At 53.3% G+C, this 16237-nt stretch overlaps 1 protein-coding gene across 6 annotated transcripts in view; it reads right to left on the reverse strand.

Annotated features, from left to right (window-relative positions):
* Nucleotides 1-16237, reverse strand: part of Ssbp3 (single stranded DNA binding protein 3) — a 143191-nt gene that overhangs the window by 3577 nt on the left and 123377 nt on the right. For 3 of the 6 annotated variants that reach the window (XM_063236545.1, XM_063236543.1, XM_063236541.1), the window contains 7 exons: nucleotides 14990-15056; nucleotides 14818-14894; nucleotides 9636-9700; nucleotides 8913-8961; nucleotides 8448-8483; nucleotides 7934-7988; nucleotides 6629-6699 (listed from right to left, as the gene is read on the reverse strand). In XM_063236545.1, coding sequence (XP_063092615.1) covers nucleotides 6629-6699; nucleotides 7934-7988; nucleotides 8448-8483; nucleotides 8913-8961; nucleotides 9636-9700; nucleotides 14818-14894; nucleotides 14990-15056 — 420 coding nt within the window. Of the gene's footprint in view, nucleotides 1-6628; nucleotides 6700-7933; nucleotides 7989-8447; nucleotides 8484-8912; nucleotides 8962-9635; nucleotides 9725-14817; nucleotides 14895-14989; nucleotides 15057-16237 lie in introns of all 6 variants that reach the window. The other 3 variants (XM_063236544.1, XM_063236542.1, XM_063236540.1) reach the window with 1 other exon arrangement.

Below are 16237 nucleotides of genomic sequence, written 5' to 3' on the forward strand. Positions count from 1 at the left end.
TTCTAAACCATGAAACAAAGCCGTAATGTGTACCAACTTAATCTACACACTGTTACTTAACAAACACACGTATCTTCGTATTAAGCCCATAAAATATACTTTCACATATTTGAAATTGTTGTGTACTAACAGTGGTATTAAGCTATAGTTTACACATCATATGTTGACCCACTTAAAGCAAACAATTCAGTGGATTTTAGTATATTTATGGAGCTGTGCATACCATCACCACAATCAATTTTAGGACATTTCCATCAACCCAAAAAGAAATCCTGTGCCCATTAGCAGTTATTCCTCAGTTCCCCTCCAATCCCAGCCTTAAGGAACCATTCACCTACTTCCTGTCTCTCTGAACCTCTGTATTCTGGACACTGGATATAAAGGGAACTATGTGACCTTTGTGTTTTCAAGATCCATCCTTGCCACATCCTTGTCCTTCCCGTGGACAAACAAGTCCGCGGGATGGATCCTGCGCATTCTACTTCCCAGTCACCAGCTGGTGTATAGTCTGGTGGTGGGCACTCTGGGCTACTGTGAACACTATCATGCAAGTTACCACGTGGCAAACAGGTGTTTCCTTCTGTGAGATGCCTAGCAGTCAAGCGCCGACTCATGCAGGGCTCCATGCTTAACCTCGGGATGCCAGACTCTCCGACCCAGCAGCTGCACCCCAACAATCCCACGGGTGCTGTGTGAAGGCTCTGGTCTCCCCACCCGCCCCACGGGTCAGTATCCCCCTATTTGACTACAGCCATCCTAGTGGTGTGAAAAGGTGGCCGAGTGTGCTGTAATCTGCACTGCCGTCGAGTACGGATGACAGCACCCATTAATGTGCTGCTATTTGTGTATCTAGAATGTCTATTCAGATGCATGTCCCGTTTTAACTGAATTGTCTTTATCCTTGAGTTCTTTATATATTGTGAGTTCAACGCTCTTCTCAGATATGTAACTTAGAAATATTTTTTCCATCGCATGGGTTGTCTGTTGAAACTTTTTTTAAGAGACAGAGTCTTGCTATGTTGCCCAAGCAGCCTCAAACTCTTGGACTCAAGAGATCCTCCGGCTTCAGCCTCCACAGCAAGTAGCTGGGACTATAGGTGTGTGCCACTAATCTCTTTCTCTCTCTCTCTTTTTTTTAAAGTGGTAGAACCAGCTCAGGCTTTGTTTTGGAAAGGATAATTAAACTGGGTTTTGGTGGAAGGCATGGGCAAGAAAGGGTATCCCAGGCAGATTCCTACCCTGGAGGGTTGGCTGAGGGCCAGGCTGAGCCTCAAGAAGGTCTCTTGTTCCCAATACTCCCATGTACAGCTGTCTCCCCCACAGGCTATGGGGCAGGTATGGAGGGGAACAGGCTGGGGGAGGCTGTTGTGGCCATTCCCTTAGGCAGGAAGGACAACAGAGCTGTCACCAGCTTCCCATCTCAGGTCTTGATCTTCCTTAACCACGGCAGATTTGGTGTGGGGAAGCCAGGGCCTGGGAGGTCCCCATAGGGTGAGCTCACCACTACTGTACAGTCAGCGGTGGGCTGTGTGGATGCTCTGCTCTGCACCCTGGGCTCCAGCAGCTCACTGCAGGTAGTGATCTCGATGTGCAGCACCAGCCTGACGTTCACAGGCTCCTGGTACTCATGCAGCTGCCGCTGCTTAGCCTTCTACATGGTGGCCTCCAGTTGGGCTGGCCTGGTGTTGGCATCCTTAATGGCCAGCTCAACGTTGGTGATGGCAGTCTCCAGGGACGCCCTCTGGCTTTTGAGGCCTTCAATCTCCGCCTCAAAGCAGCAGAGGCTGCAGCTCAGCTCAAAGATCTTGGGAGTTCATGTGGCGGCAGAGGTTCTCCCTATACTTCCCAGCTAGAGCCTGCAGCTCCTCACATTCCATCTGGTTTGCACTCAGCCTCAGCCTGATGCTTCTGGCAATCAGCTCGTACAGTGCCTTGACCTGACCCATGTTACTGTCCAGGTCACGCAGTGGCCATCGTCCATGGACAGCACCACAAAATGTGTGTGAGATCTAAGCCTGCAGCTCAGGCATATCCTCTTCATACAGCTGGCTGAGAAGCTGATCTTGTCCATCAGTCCTTCCAGGGAAGACTCTACCTTGTTCACTTAAGTTTCATCCCCTTCTTTATTGATGAGGACAAATTCACTCTCCACCTGTGTATACTTCCTGATCTCATCCTCGTGCTTACCACTGAAGTCCTGCACTGGCCCCTACATGCTGCAGAGCTCCGCCTCCTGCTTCAGCTGCCAGCCACCTCGGGGGGTGGGGGAGCTTTTGAACACGTGGTCCACGTTGCCCAAGGACGGCTTCTGCTGCTGCAGGAGGCTTGGTCTCTGCCATGCTGCTCTGAGGCTCCAGGAACCACACCTTGTTGATGAAGGAGGCAAACTTGTTGAGATTCTTATTTACTCCTTCGTTTGAATGCACACCACTTGGATATTGGGGTCCACCTCCAGGTTCAGGGGGTTCAGCAGGCTCTGGTTTACCTGGACAGCCGAGATGTTCCCCATACCAATAGCCTCGCCACGGCTGCCAAGCTCCAGGCAGACCCAAAAGCTGCCACTGCTTTGGGAAAAGCTGGAGGAGCTGATCCAGAGACCCAGCTGCTAAGGATATCAGAGGCTGCTAAAGATCTGGGGGCCAGAGGTGGACACTTCATAGGACGCCTGGGTCACCCACATGGACATGAAGGAGGCTGAGGTGATGGTAGGTGGGTTCAAGACACAAGCAGCCAGGCAGCTGCTTCTGGGTGGTACCAATCTCCCTTTCACTGTGTGTCCTTCTGATGCACAAAGTACCCGACTGGTCCACTTTCTTTTCGTGTTATTTGTGCTTTTGCCGTTACTTCTAAGGCAGCTTTGCCTCCCCCAGGTCATGAATATTACCTTCCACATTTCAGGTGCTTTATAGTTTTAACCCTAATACACGCATGTGTGATCTACTTTGCGCTTGATTTTGTGTACTTGTGTCAGCTCACGCGCCTGCACAGGGATATCCAGTTGTCCCAGCCTGTTTATTGATTCTGTGTTCTTTACTTTTGCTATGTAAAGGCTATTATTTGAACAAAGTAACAGCAGGACACATTAATGGTGGCAATGAGTAAGATTAAATAAATGACATCAGCAAGTATGCTGTGACATCTCTGTGTTCCCATCCTTGGGTACAGTCACTCACCTGTTCTTTCTGGCCCATGACACAGTAGCAAGCTTGGGCTCAGCTGTTTTTCCCAGAGTGACTGCTCCTATGTGGAAGTGGCTTCCAGCTGAAATCTACACTGCAGGCGCCAGGCTGGCTTTGGGCTGCTCGCCAGCAGGGCCTCTCTAGCTGAGAGCTCTCGGAGGGACCCAGCCTGCTGTGCTGCCCAACATGTGCACATGCTGTGAAGCACACAGCGTGGAGATCACTAGAAATGAAACTTCCACTTCTCAGGAATGGTTTTAAAGCACAGAGGTACAGAACTTGGGAGACCCAAGGGAGAGCCCAAGTAAGGAGCAGGTTTTAACAAAGAAACTGAAGAAGTCCTGTTTAACTGGGCTTCCTTTTCTGAGGACGCTCATCTATTCAAGCAATTTCATTCGCAAAAAAGTGAGTTATTATGTCTGTAGTGTAAGGCTCTGTGGCAACCACCACACGGCAGGGAGCAACTCAGGTGGCCTGAGTGGCCTCTCGCACGAGCACAGCCCTGGAGGAGCAGTGACCACTGCTCTTCTGGCACAATTCCATCTCCACGGTCACAGCCGTTTCCACAGCAGAGATGGATTCTGACACCATTCTTGGCTCCCACTTTAATAAATATGGACTTTCAGGAGGCCACCGGTTGAACACTTCTTCTATGGCAGCAATAATGACAGTCACCCAGTGGGCACATGGGAGACATTCTCCATTTCTACGGGGTCAAAAACCTAACTTCTTCTGCATGCTTTGAGGACACTGAAAAGTGACCCAAAGGGACTAAGACATGGAGGACAGGAAAGGGAAAAGGAAGTAAGAAGATTTAAGATGGGTCTGCACCCGTACCGATTCCCCACGATGAATGTAATCATTATGTACCACAAACATGTACACACACATACACAAAACCTTTCTTTAAAAAAATGACCCCACTTTCCTTCATACACCTGGTATCACAGGTAGGCGCTCATAGCCTGGCGCCTTTTGTGGCAGTGTTTGGTACATGGTGTACAAGAACTTTAGCAGGTAAGGTATTTTCATTCCTGATGGTAAGATCCCATCTTTTCGTTTGGTTGGGGTTTTTGTGTTTTTGTTTTGTTTTGTTTGGTTTGGTCTCTCTCAGACAGGGTTTCACCATGCAGGTCATTCAGGCTGGCCTTGCACACACTTTGTAGCCCAGACTTACAGTAACCTGTCTGCCTCAGCCTCCCTAGTGCTGGGATTACAGGCATGCACCACCATGCCTGGCTCCTGACGGTGAAGATGTTTACAGACGAATTGAAATTTACCAAAATTAACTGTGTATTCTGCCAAACATGCAGATAAATGAGCACTGCCTAGTTTTGTGTTTGGGTAGGAGAAAAATTATTTGTTTCCTGCAGTTTTATTAAAATCTTCATACACATAAGGACTATTTAAAACTCCAGATTTTTAAATCACTGTACTAAGACCTGTCAGGAAGTTGGGTTTTTGAAAAATTTTGTCCTGCAGTCTCGGGGGAGCTAAACCCAAGGCTTCAGACCTGCTAGGCACGTGCTCTGGCTAAGTACTCTGCACACACTTGTTTTGGTTTATGTGAGGTGCTGCTGCCGTAGCTAGTGAGAGGAGACAGATCTGCTCCTCACACGGCCAGGACAGCTGCCATCAAAGCTTCTCTTTCAAGCACAAACGGGACTTTCAACATCGCCACCTTTGAATCAAGAAATGTAACCTTCTCCGTTCACGGTGCAATCAGGGAGTGAGATAATGCCACAGCTCACTCCAGAGGGTGCCCAAGTCACTCCACAGCTATTTTTGACTGAGTACCAATTCCTCTTAGACTCAGAACTATATGCCTGCGTGTCCGTCTCCATCTTCTGCACAGCCACGTCTAATCCCAAATTCTTTTCTGCTGTCTGCATTGTCTGGGTTCTCTTCTGCTCTAATCCAGTTGTGTGTATTCTTCTGGCTGTCACTGAAATAACACGGTCACTTGGCTTTCTTTCCCAATGATGCTAGGTCATGCTGGTACGGAGACTGTGTTGTTGCTCTTTTTTTCATGATCTGAGCTCACAGAAACCCAGTCACAATGCTAACAATGAAACCACCACTATTTCAACACGAAGTGCATGTGGGAGTCCGCAGGAGGCAGAAGGGACTCATAAATTAGGATGCCTGTGACTGTGGCACCCTGAGGAATGGCCTTCAGGCTGCTGCACCACAAGGAAGGCATTCCAGCATTTGTACTCAGGACAAATACAGCAACAGTGACCATGGGAAGTAGATAATCTGCACTGAAAACAGTGTTCTTACTCAAGAGGCTAAGGCAGGACGATCACAGTGAATTTGAGAGCACACTGTACTACACAGCAAGACCCTGTCTCAAAACAGCAAAACTCCAAACAATACAAACAGTATTCTCCGTTTTGTCTTTTGGGCCTCTGTATGAGTGTTATGCTTTTCTACTCAGTGTTGTGCATCTGCTGCTAGCACCCAGGACATTTCATGCCCTGAGATTCTCCGGGTGCAGAGCCTTCAGTGCTATTATCCCAGTAAGGAGGGGTCGGTGAGGCTGGGGCGGCAGGAGGTACTGGCTGACCAGGAGTGTCTGCACACTTCCTAGCCAGGAGAACCTGGTGACATGCACAGGTCAGAGAGTGTCCATAGAGGGCTGGGGAGGTGATGTGTGGGCAGTAGCCCAGGTAGCCACACCCTGGCCTTAACACATGGTGTAATTTGGGGCAACAAGCCCAAACAGTGTGCCCCAAAAGGCCTCACCCCATGACCCAGGCCAAAGCAAGCGCCTGGCCTAGCTCTGCAGCCCACAGTCCTGCTCTCTGGACCTGTAGTTCCAGGGCCGAGGCTAGATGGATCCTCTGCCTGTACACAGGACGTTGAGACTGGGCATGTAGGCAGCTCTGCAGTCAGTGAGCAGTCCAGGCTCAGTGCCGGGGCCAACTCCTAGCTGGCCAGGAAGGCAGCGAGGCCACACAACCAGCTTACCCCACAGGCTCAAGCAGGAGGCAGAATTAGGCTTTGTGCTGCGAGGGGATTCAAAGGCTAGACGCTCGTGAAGAAGGGAGTAGCGTGGCCTGGGCAGAGGCAAAGCTGCTGGGCAAACAAGTCTCAGAGGCCAGGGAAGCAAGGGTGGGTAGGTGGGTGCCAGACAGTCCTGCTGGAGTCTCTCCCTTCACCGCCTGCACCAGGACACAGCCTGGAGCCCAGAGGAACAGCCCAGGCTACACAGCCAGCATTTTGGGACCCACAGGCCTCACGCCCATTCTCTTTGTCTGCCACCCCCGCTAGCCATGGAACTGGCAGTGGGCTGCCCAGGAGTTAATCACTTTTCTGACAGTTTATTTTATTCATCTTTGGTAACAAATGGCTGAAATCAATTAAACTTGCTTTCCCTCAGCTGATGAAGTTAATTATGATTTGTTATGGGATCTGATATGTAAATTACTAGAAAGCAGACTTACGTTGGACCGGCTGCCTCCGGGCGGCACCGGATTAATCATTGTGTAGATGTTGTCACTGGAATTTGTTGAATCTGTAGAACACAGGAAATCCGCAAGTCGAGGTGATTAATTCATTTCTTAATTAAAACAAACTCCTGGCACTTGAACTCATTCTTCTGTATTTTATCACCTAAAATTTCCTCTAAGTACCACCATTTTCTAGTTAATTTGTATTTAATGAAGATTCACAAAGTTTTTAATCACAGAAAATTCAACTGTGAAAACCACTCAACCACAACACGAAGCATTTCAGGGTGTGTGGACAGCAGTGTGGACATGGAGCGGGAACCACAGGTTCTGTCCTTGGCTCCCCAATATCACCACTGCGGGGCGGGGGAGGGAAATGCTGCATGTTGCCCCGGGGACAGGCCTGCCAGGCGGAGGGGCAGGAGGGAGAGGCAGGGACGGAGATGGAGACACATTAACATATGGAGCGGGTTAGCATGACCCAGTCTGAATGTAGGTCACGCGGCTCATCAAAATGCAGCAGCAAAAGAGGAAGCCGGAGTGCAGCCTATCTTGGCCGCCAGTTCCAACCCGCAGTGGAGCAGCCTCTGTGTGGGGAGGGGAGTGGGGAGGGTCCCCTCCGGCTCCCCACTTTACCAGTGAAGTCTCCTTAGGAAATCAGCTAATATGCTTCCACAGGTGCAGGCCCTGGATTTCTCAGGCAGAAATCCTGACTGCCTCTCACTTTATTTTTGGGCTGGGGAGGGGCTGTGTTGAATCCCTTCTGGCTGGCGGGTGTGCTATTCTTAGCTGGGAAAGACACAGAAGTGTGACGCTATGTGAGCGTGTATGCACATGCCCACGTGTGCAGGCTCGTGTACTCTTCTGAGTAAAGAAAATGGGACAAGGGACCTCCTGAAGCGGCATAAAAGCCCAGTGCTCTGGATACTCAAGAGGGACCATGGCTCATAATGCCAGAGCCCCAAAGTCCATCTTGCATCCTCAGGAAATGCTCGCCCTGGACAGGGTTCTGCCTAAGAAGGAGGAGAAAAGGCCAGCAAGGCCCCTGGTTTTCTGACCTCTACACTCAGCACTGCAGTGTCCAAGATTCAGAAGAAGTGTGTCCTGTCTCACTGAGGCCACACAGTGGGTCAGGGGCACCGAGAGCCTGTAACTCCCTAAATGTCCTAATGTTACATTGCCCAGTGGAGCTGTGCTGCTCAGGAAGGAGTGGCTGCTAAGTTGGGCTCTGCACCCCACCCTCCAGGACTCCCTAGCAACTGCCACCCACAGGATACCCCTGACCCCCAACCCTCCTACCTGCGGGACTAGGCATGATAGGTGTTCCTGGAGGGCCGCCACCACCGGGGGGTCCCTGAGATGAAACAGAAGTTGGCATCAGTCACCCAGGGGTGTACCAGGTATGAGGAGAGGCTGCCACACCCCCTCTTGCAAGCAGTAATCACTGCCTGGCCTGGGTACATTCCTCCCACTGAACTCCAGGTCCTCGGAGCCAGGTATGAGCCTGTGGGGCTGGGCTTAGAGTCCCTCTGCTGAAGTCAAGAGGCATACCTGTGGCAGCTCATCAGCATGACATGTGGTGACAGCAGAGGCCTAAGGGCTGCCACACAGCCTGCTGGGTGGCTTCCTAGGAGCCCCCTCCCAGGCCTTGTTTGGGGATTTTGGGCCACCCAGGCCTACACACTGACTGCAAGTCACAGCAGTTTGGAACCTGTGCCCAGAACATGTCTGACAGACAGGTAGGGACCCTGAGTAATTTGCATGTGCAGCTGGTCCCATGTGGAAACCCAGCACCTTGGGCCCACACACTTACCACATAGGTGCCGGGCGATGAGGAGGAGTATGGAATCTGGAAAGGAGACGTGGGAGCTGCATGTTGGGGTCGCCTCCCCAGCATGCAGTGCCCCTTTGCTTAGCAACCCCTCTTCCCAGAAAAGCTGCAGGACCCAGTGAGCTTAGTGCTAGACAGCTCCCCAGGAGAGCTGGGTCCATCACACCCAGCACTGATCCATAGAGTCTTCAGAGGGTGCTGGGGCCCGTGTGGCCTCCAGTCCCCACCCTCTGGCCTGGACTTCAGTGCTGAGCCTCTGGCTTGCTGCTTCCTGGGATGCCGGGAGCCAGACCTGCTAGAGGAGACTGGCAGGGGTCTCTTCCTCAAACACCATCTCTGACCCCAGGGACAGCCCCACTGACCCCAGGCAGGTGGAATCCTACTTCAGGTTCCCCTCCTGACACCCCCCTGAAGACAGGAGTCACCCTGCCCTGCCTGGATACTCACTGAGTTAGCACTGTTGGGATTGGGCCAGGGTCTGCCAGCTCCCGGGCCCCTGGGAGGGAGAGATGAGACAATGAACAGGTGTGGCTCATCTAAGGGGTGAGCTGGCAGGGGTGGAGCAAGAGGGCTGACATCTGGATGGGACACCCTGCACACAGTCCCAGGGGCTCAGCGGCCAGCCGGCTCTGCCACAGTAGTGGTCTGTTGCAAGGGTGGAGATGTGTGAACTCCTTACAGTTCCATGTAAAATACATAATGTTTGCAAATTCATCTACGAAACACACAAAATTCCTTGGAATGTGTGCTTTCCTAGGAAAGCAAGCCACAATTCAAACACACACACACACACCAAAAAGGTTCAAATCATTAAGCACTCGTGAACAGCTGCTACCTGTTTAGGGGTACAAATTTTGACCCAGCCAATAAAAATTGTATGGACCTGCGAAAGTCATTGAGCTCTCTGTGCCTCAGTGGCCTCATACACAGGATGACAAGTGCCTCCCTGAGCTATCATGAAGATCAGGCAAATGAGTCCCCCAGGATGCTGGAAATGCTGCCAGGCTCACGGCCCTGGTGGAGGCTGGGTTCCCACCCCATCATCCTGCCGCCGAGGGGACTGAGGTCCAGAGAGGCCCTGGCACAGACTCCAAGTGTGAGCCTGCCGGGTGCCTGCAGAGGGCGGGGAGGGCATGGGCTCTGAGCCTGGCCAGGGCCCTTTCGCCTTACATGTTAATCCCAGGCATGGCGGGGCCGAGGGAGTTGGGTGGTGGTCTCATGCCGCTGCCGTAATTCTGCAACGATAACCAAGGGTCAGTCTATGAGAAGGAGAAGGGGACCAAGAGAGGAGGAAGGGAAAACGGACAGACAGAACACAAGCGAGAGGGTTAGTCTGTGAAGGAATCGATGAGAAAAAACAGTACATTCTTTCAAAAAGGGTGGGGTGGGGACCACAATGACAAGCCAGCACAGAGGGACAGTCACAATGATCAATGTGTTTTATGGGGTTTTTGGGGTGACAGCTCAAAAGCTTCTCACCTGTACCTCCCCCACAGGCCTTGAACTGACCAGTGATAGCAGTCATTTAAACTCTGAAGACTGGGAGTGGGGGTGGGGAATAGGACAAGTCTGAGCACAGGAGAGGGTGTGTGGCATGGACAGAACCCCAGCTGCCGCAGGCAGGTCCCCATCCAAGCCACGGGTCACAGCGCTGGGGAACAGGCAGGGACTCCACTTTTACTTGCGAGATGGCTTTTTGGCTGAGGAGTCTACGAACACCCAGACATGTCTCGGATCCACACACAGCTCAGTACAGCTAGCTGGGGCAGGGGCTGGGGAGGAAGAGGCTCCTGTCCTCCCACGCCATGCACCATCTGTCCATGTAGTAACCTCCCTTCCTGTGTGCTGTCCTCTTCACAGAGGTAACCACTGCACCTCTGTCTCAACTTGGCACCTTCTCTGTCTTCTCGACCCCTAGTTCAAGAGGCAGCACCTCTGTGACACTGTCACCACCAGCCCCCTGCGAGTTGCTCCCAGAAGGCCCGGTGCCCTCGCCCCAGCACTGCCCATACCACCCTGTGCCGGGACATGGTGGAGATGGCATTGCAGGTGGCACTGATCAGCTCAGGAGCCAGCACTGAGCTGCCAGGGAAAGGTTGTGATGGAATTCAGATAGCAAAGGAAGAGCAGCATAAGTGCCCTTCACCGAGCCGAGCAGGGTGCTTTACGGTCAATCTCCAGCTTGATCCTTCCAACAGCCCCACGAGGTCCATCTTATTATTTCCATCTTACTGCCAAGAAGGCTGATGGTCTTGGGAGGCAGGTTTGCTAAAGCACAGTTGGGGGGCTGGGCTTTACCCTGGACTGGCAGCCCCAGCGCCTGCATTCTTTACCACCCTCTGGAGGACAGTGCCAGAGCCAGACGCTGGAGGCATGACCAGCCATCAGGGTGACCGGTCTTTCGCCAGGGACTGGATCCACATCTCCCTGCTGTCTTAGGGCTACGTACTCTAGTCACTCATGGAGGCCTGAGTCTAGAATGCCCAGGTAGGCTGCTGAAACCAGGGAGCAAAACCAGGCTGGCTGGCCGCCAGCAGGCAGGCCTGGAGGCAGGGAAGACAGGAAGCCATGGAACTTGCTGGGAACCAGCACACACCGACTGGCAGCCTGAGCATTGTGAGATGAACAGCAGATATCCTGGGGCCCAGGCTGCAGGGCCAGGCCATAGGGAGACAGGTGCCGAAGCAGAGCCTGAGAGTGAGGTCAGCACACAGAGACTGGCCTCAGCATGGCTACTTACTGGTGACCCTGGCAAACCACACAAATAAGAGACAATGCTTCCTCACACCAGGCTGTGCTATCTACTATCACTCCTGCCTAATAGTCACAGCAACTCCTGTACTCCATCAGCTTTAGACACTAAAATCTGAAGTGCCGAAGCAGAGCTCCAGCCCTGGGCCCAGCTACACGCTGACTGGGATGAAGCCCTGTGGCCTGGCTCTGGCTCACTGCCTACCCTGTAGGGATGAAGAGGCCCTCAAGCTCCATCTTTCCAGGGCCTGGAGGACTGCACTGTAAGCTCAGGAAGCACACACTGCTGACAGTGACAATGGAGCAAACACAGCAGTCTTTAACGCTGCTGCGACACAAAGCACATGAAGCTGACCCCATGGCAGCGGCCTCTTGTCCATCGTGCACAACCCAGCCTGCGAGACACGTGCTCCAGGGGCAGCTGCAGCGGCAACTTCCCCAGCTAGGGGGACAGGCCTGCAGTCAGTGTGAGGAGAGCTCAGAACAAAAGGGGTCCAGTGCATGCTCTCCCAGAGTGGCGAGATGGCTGGCCATGCAGCGTGCAGCTGTGGGCCAGGAGGATGCAGGGAAGCGAGTAAAGCCCCGAAGCACCGGTGCCCTCCTGGCCCGCAGAAGCTTCCCATCAAGTTGCCTCCTGCGGATGCAGACCCCGAGGGTCCTCACTTTTACCTCACACAGGACAACCTGCGAGCCCAGAGAGGTCAGAAACTCGGCCAACGACATCTGCTGAGCTGGGAGTGAAAGCTGAGTGGCAGTCAGGTTTGGGCCAGTTTTCTAATGAGAAACTGGGCTTCCACACAGGGCTGCAGGCCCAGCAGTTGGATTCTGAGCCCCCAGTGCAGTGGGCTCCTGCCCTCCCAGTTCTTCCCTGACTGCAGCAGGTGCTGCTGGAAGAGAGGACACAGTTGTCACCAGACACTCCCCTTCACTTGCCACCAACACTGCACAGCAAAGACGGGGCTGTCAGTCATGTTGTGTCTATGTGCCCCAGTCCACATCCTCACATCAACTGAAGAGACTGACACCCTAGGCAGGGCCTCTGGGCCGTGGTCAGAAGCAAACAGGCCTCACCCTCTTGGTCTCAACCTTTGCTCCATGAGGTCCACAGTGACACAAAAACGGGTCACACGATGCCGTTTCCTGCTTTCTCTCTATGCTTCCTGTGATGCTGTCTGTACCACAGGACAGGGGATGAGACATCTAGTCATCAGGGAGACTGTCTGGAAGTTGCTGGGAACCCCATTCCCTCTTAACTGCACCCCCGTGCTCTGCACCAAGTACTGACGATTTGATTCCTTCACTTCTTTCTGTGTCCTCCAAAGAGACTGCTTGGATTGGCCCTGGGTCAGCAGGGGCCCAAGTATGACACATGATTGTTCCTGGGGGTTGTATATTACCCTTCACCTACACTCCCACAAACATAATGACATGATTCTGGCTCTGTGATGGTCACTTTATTTTGTCTTTCTTGAGGGAGGGTTCCACTATATGGTTCAGGATGGCCTTGAACTCATTTTGTAACCCAGGTTGGCCTTGAACTTGTGGCAATCCTTCTGCCTCAGCCTCCAGAGTACTGAGCTTACAAGAGTGTGTCACCACACCTGGCAGTGATGGTCACTCTTGACTGTCAATGTAATTGGCTTGAATGCACTGAAGATTTAGCAAAGCACACTTCTGGTGGGCTGTGGGCATGACCTTGGGGACCGTATCCGGTCCCTGCTTCACTCTCCTCTGGCTTGTCTTGTTCTGCTTCTTGGCTGCTGTGAGCTGAGCAGCTTCCGCCCCACCACAGTGCTTCTCCATGCCAGCCCAGCACTGACTGAAGCCCCTGAAATGGGGAGGCTACACAAACCCCTTCTCCTCTGTGTCATGTCTTTTTGCCACAACACTAAAAAGCCCCACTCCAAGTACCAGATCACTGAAGGGATGATGACCCTGGGGACCAAGACCTGTGGGTCTCTGATAGTGCCTCCCTGTTTGTCAAGGTCTGACCAGGAGCCTTGCAGCTTCAGCCTCATCTAAACGAATTCACACTCAAAGCACCTGGACAGAGGTCATAAGCAGCTTACTAAGGGGGACTTCCAAGTTCAAGGCAGCACATCCAGAACTTGACCACGCTCCTTTCAGCAACCTCCCAAGGCAGGTACTGTGCTAATTTCCACTTTACCTCCCAGGGCAGATACTGAGCCATGGATGGCGATGGAATTAAAATTGCCCTCTGCACAGTCCGTTTTCCTGAATCACTAAGAGCCCTCTGATGTTTCAGAAATCCACATCCACTACCAACTCCTCATTGCCCCGTGGCTGGGGCTGAAGGGGTGGAGCCTCACTTGTGACTCCACAGAAGGAGCCTACTTTCTGTCCACTCCACCAGCGGCCCTGCGGAAGTCAGCTTGGGGAAGCAGCCAGGCAAGGTGGAGCCAGACTCATGGCTTAAAAAGAATAAACATGAACCCTGGGGGCTCGAGGAAAAATACAACAACAACACTGGAGTTATCATAGAGGTCGACTTGCTTCCTTTTAGGAATATGGTCCAGAAGACAAGGACCCCCTAACTGTCATCACCGCAGATGTTCTAACCAGGATGAACTGAGAAGCGCTGGAACAGAGCTTGGGTCTGCAGAGCAGAGAGCTCCCTACAAAAGAAGGGGAGCATGGGCATGGGGGTACTGCTGTCTGCTACGCTGGGACCCATGAAGAAGCCTGGATGCCAAATACCTGCACACAAGGAAGGGTAGGGCAGCCAGAGCCAGGAGGGAAGACTGATGAGACCCCGCCCACCGCACACCAAGAGAAGCCCTTCTCCTGACGCTGCCTTCCAACTTCTTTCAGACAGTCGGGTCCAAAGGGTTCCCAAGGAGGGTGAAATGCAGCAAATGGCCATAGCCAAGCACTCAAGACGGACAGGAGCAACTGGGGGAAGCTTCTAGAAAGGCAAGGCTGGTCACATCTTGCCAGGGTGGTCCTTCCCTGTGAGGGATGCAGCTGTGCCCATCAAGGGCTGCACAGGGCCCCTGAGAATGAAACGTCTCCTGGAGGTTTCAGAATTGCTTTCTGACAACACAGCCCTCTGGTCCAAAGGACTCTTGCACCGAAGCCTGGCATATGAAGCAGGCTGAGGCCTGGTACCCTGGCAACCTGTCTTCCTCTCTCTCGAGAACACAGATGCGACTCACTGCTCATTTAACAGGAGAGGAAACCAAGACTCTGGCCTCAGTGGGTCCATTAGGACAAACGGAAAATGGCAGGCCGGATGAGAACAGCCCTCAGCTGCCCCACCTCTGAGTCACAACTCTGTGACCTCTGAGCCATCTCAAGTCAACTCTCCCCAGAGTGGATGGCTTTGGGATTCCTGGACACCATCTCCACCCATACACCACACACCAGGACATCTCACCCCTGAGGGCTCGGCCAACCAGCAAACTCCTCAACTCTGCCTGCTGCCTCCTGCCCTGGGGAGTGGGGACCCAGGCATGGTCTTCCTCCCACCACTGCGAGCCACAGACACGGAAGACAAACAGACTGTGGAAAGAGGAGAGGAGGCGGGTGCACACAGATGGCTGGGGAGACAGGGAGACAGACAGAACGGACGACTGGTTACCTGCGGGCCAGGACCCATGGGCCCCATGCCTCGGGGAGGGTTCATCCTCTGCATTGATCCTCCCATGTTGGGGTGGCCTGCACAAGAGAGGAGCCGAGATGAGCTGTGGGCTGGTGGGAGCAGAGCACGGAGCCCTCCTGAGGCCCTGGGCCGCCTGCCCCACCCTCTCTACCTTGTTGTCGTGTGGGATCCATAGAATTGGGCAGCAATGGCTGTGTCCCAGGAACTCCTCCTGGCGGCTGAAAGAGAGGTGAGACACAAGCTGAGCGGCTGCTCTGCAGAGTTTGTGGCTGGAGGAAAGAGGTATCTACTTGCCCCACTGGGTCCCCATCAGACTGTCAAGGACCACTCAGGGCCTCCTAGGACTATCCCTGCCATCTGGCAGCTGGGGACAGAAGCCCAGCACAGAGCAGCCAGCCCCGCAATCATTGCAGCACCGCAGCATCAGGCAGCGGGGAACGGGTCGCAGAGGCGGCAGCGGCGCAGGGTGGTGGGACGGTCGCCACAGCTGTCCTGCTGCGGGTTTGCCTGCGCCCTGACCAAGAGCATTCTGGAAGTCACACTCTGGCTGCACTGCTCACCTCCAATGCCACCCTGACACAGTGTCCCGTCCCTCCTGGGCTCCTAAAGCCTGGTGCCGCAGTGTTCAGCCTCCCCCAGCTCTCTTTTGGCTGAGATGTAGCACATTTTAATTCTCCATTCAAAGCTTGGGGGCTGAGAGATCTGCTGCTAAAACCCCATCATCATAGGCAGCCTTTTAAAGGGAGCAGGGCAAGAAGGCCTTCGGGGTTCAGAGGGCCAGGTGTCCAAGGGCCCTGGGCCACTCATCAGCTGAGCAAAGACAAGCACCCAAGCCTCCCAGCCCGGGGGAAACGAGGTAGCCTCAGGCAGCCGAGCAAGAGTTGCTGAAGGAGCCTCCTCCCTGAGAGCTACGGGTGCCAGTGTGATTGCTGCCCAGAGAGTGGGACAGGGTGCTGCAGACCCCAGGGGGTGTGCTGGACACAAACGCTGTGGAAACGTGCTAAAGCAGTTTACCTCTGATGGAACTTATTTCAGCTGCAATTTGAAAAAAGAATGCAGTAGAACCTGGGCAAAGTGAGACCAAACACAAGTTCCTCTTTCAGGGAGGAAAACCTTTGGTGACCACTGGCCATCACTCCCCAGCTGCAGATGCCAGTACTTCTGAAGAGTGCAGCGCTGGCAACAGGGCACCCATTCCTGAGCACGGCCAGCCCTGATGGCCCGAAGGGACCAGGTGAGCAGGGAACTTAACCTGCTCTGGGCCCAACAGCAACCTCTCAGGTTTGGAACCAAGCTGTGGGAAGCCAAGGGACAAACCTCCACGGCTTTCTGGGCTTCAGAAAGGAAGAGGGGGTGGCTGGGGCAGGGAGGATATGAAGAGGCCCTTTAACATCATGCC

The sequence above is a fragment of the Cavia porcellus genome, unplaced genomic scaffold (genome assembly GCF_034190915.1).
Source record: "Cavia porcellus strain 051 isolate PalLab524CR breed Dunkin Hartley unplaced genomic scaffold, mCavPor4.1 scaffold_25, whole genome shotgun sequence".
NCBI classification, from domain to species: domain Eukaryota; kingdom Metazoa; phylum Chordata; class Mammalia; order Rodentia; family Caviidae; genus Cavia; species Cavia porcellus.